The sequence below is a fragment of the Alligator sinensis genome, unplaced genomic scaffold (genome assembly GCF_000455745.1).
Source record: "Alligator sinensis unplaced genomic scaffold, ASM45574v1 scaffold1083_1, whole genome shotgun sequence".
Classification (NCBI taxonomy): Eukaryota; Metazoa; Chordata; order Crocodylia; family Alligatoridae; genus Alligator; species Alligator sinensis.
The window spans coordinates 906,709-908,042 of record NW_005842644.1 but is presented as its reverse complement, the minus strand read 5'-3'; the positions used below and the strand labels follow the sequence as shown (position 1 = coordinate 908,042).

At 71.2% G+C, this 1,334-nt stretch overlaps 1 protein-coding gene across 1 annotated transcript; it reads left to right on the top strand.

Moving 5' to 3' along the window:
* The first annotated feature begins 6 nt into the window (after positions 1 to 6).
* Positions 7 to 954, top strand: LOC112551887 (protein SCO2 homolog, mitochondrial). Its single transcript, XM_025215449.1, has one exon. It carries the CDS (start codon positions 112 to 114, stop codon positions 937 to 939), a length of 828 nt encoding a protein of 275 aa, XP_025071234.1. The 5' UTR covers positions 7 to 111; the 3' UTR covers positions 940 to 954.
* Positions 955 to 1,334: the final 380 nt, after the last annotated feature.

Sequence of the window (1,334 nt, the reverse complement as noted above, 5' to 3'; positions counted from 1 at the left end):
GTCCAAGGCCCTGGCCCCCGTCCCTGCCCCCCCAACTCTCACACACACACACACTCTGTGGCCCCGGGGAGCCTGCGCCCAGCCCGGGGCTCCCTTGTCTTCCAGCCCAGGATGCTGCTGGCCCTGCTGCTGCGGGTGCGCGGGGCCGCGCGCGCCTGCCCTGCTCTGCGAGGAGGGCGCCCCCCGCGCCCTGCATCGCACACCTGCCCTTGGCCCAGCCCGAGGCTCCCGGCACAGGAGCCCCTCACCAGCCCCGCGCGAGCCCTGTCTGGGCGGGCAGGAGCCGGGGGCAAGGCCCCGCTGCGGCTGCAGACGCGGCTGCTGGTGGCGGTGCTGCTGGGGGCCGGCGGGCTGGGCACGTGGCTGTACCTGCGCTGGGAGAAGGAGCTGCAGCAGTTGGAGCAGCGGGTGGAGCAGCTGCGGCGCGTGGCCGTGGGCCAGGGAGACTTCCAGCTGGTGGACCACACGGGGCGGCCGCGGCGCAAGGCCGACTTCGCCGGGCAGTGGGTGCTGCTCTACTTCGGCTTCACCCACTGCCCTGACATCTGCCCCGAAGAGCTGGAGAAGCTGGTCGGGGTCGTGCGCCTGCTGGACAACGACCCCCACCTGCCGCCCGTGCAGCCCATCTTCGTCACCGTGGACCCCGAGCGCGACGACGTGGCCGCCATGGCCCGGTACGTGCGGGACTTTGGCCCGCGCCTGCTGGGGCTGACGGGCAGCCCTGAGGACGTGCGGGAGGTGGCAAAGGCCTACCGCGTCTACGCCAGCGCTGGGGCTCCCGACGTGGATGGCGACTACATCGTGGACCACACGGTGCTCATCTACCTGCTGGCGCCCGACGGGCTCTTCCTGGACTACTACACCCGCGGCAAGAGCGAGGCCCAGATCGCCCAGAGCGTGCAGCGGCACATGGTGACCTACCGCCCCTTCAACCAATAAACCCCCTGGCCCCGGCCTCTGCTCCTGGCTTCCATCTCGGCTCCTGGCCCTACGGCAGGCCACGGCCAGCCCCTGGCATGTGCTCTGCCTCCCTCCTTTGCACGCATGGGCTTGTTGTGACACGGCCTGTGGGTACAGCCGTACCAGCAAGAGTAGGAGCCAGCTGCAGTCTCGTGCCTGGTGCTCCCGGCCCTGCAGCCTAGGGTGCCACTACCTCTGCCAGCCCGGCCCGGCCTTCCTCACCCGCTTGTGGCAAACGGGCTCACGTGCTTTGTGGCAGGGCTGGAGCCGGAGCCACGGCCCCAGGGGCAGCGGTGACCTCAGCTTGGGGGTGCCACAGGCTGGGGAGAGGCCCGGCCCTTTCCTCCTGGCCTGGGGTCAGCAGTCCCAGCCTC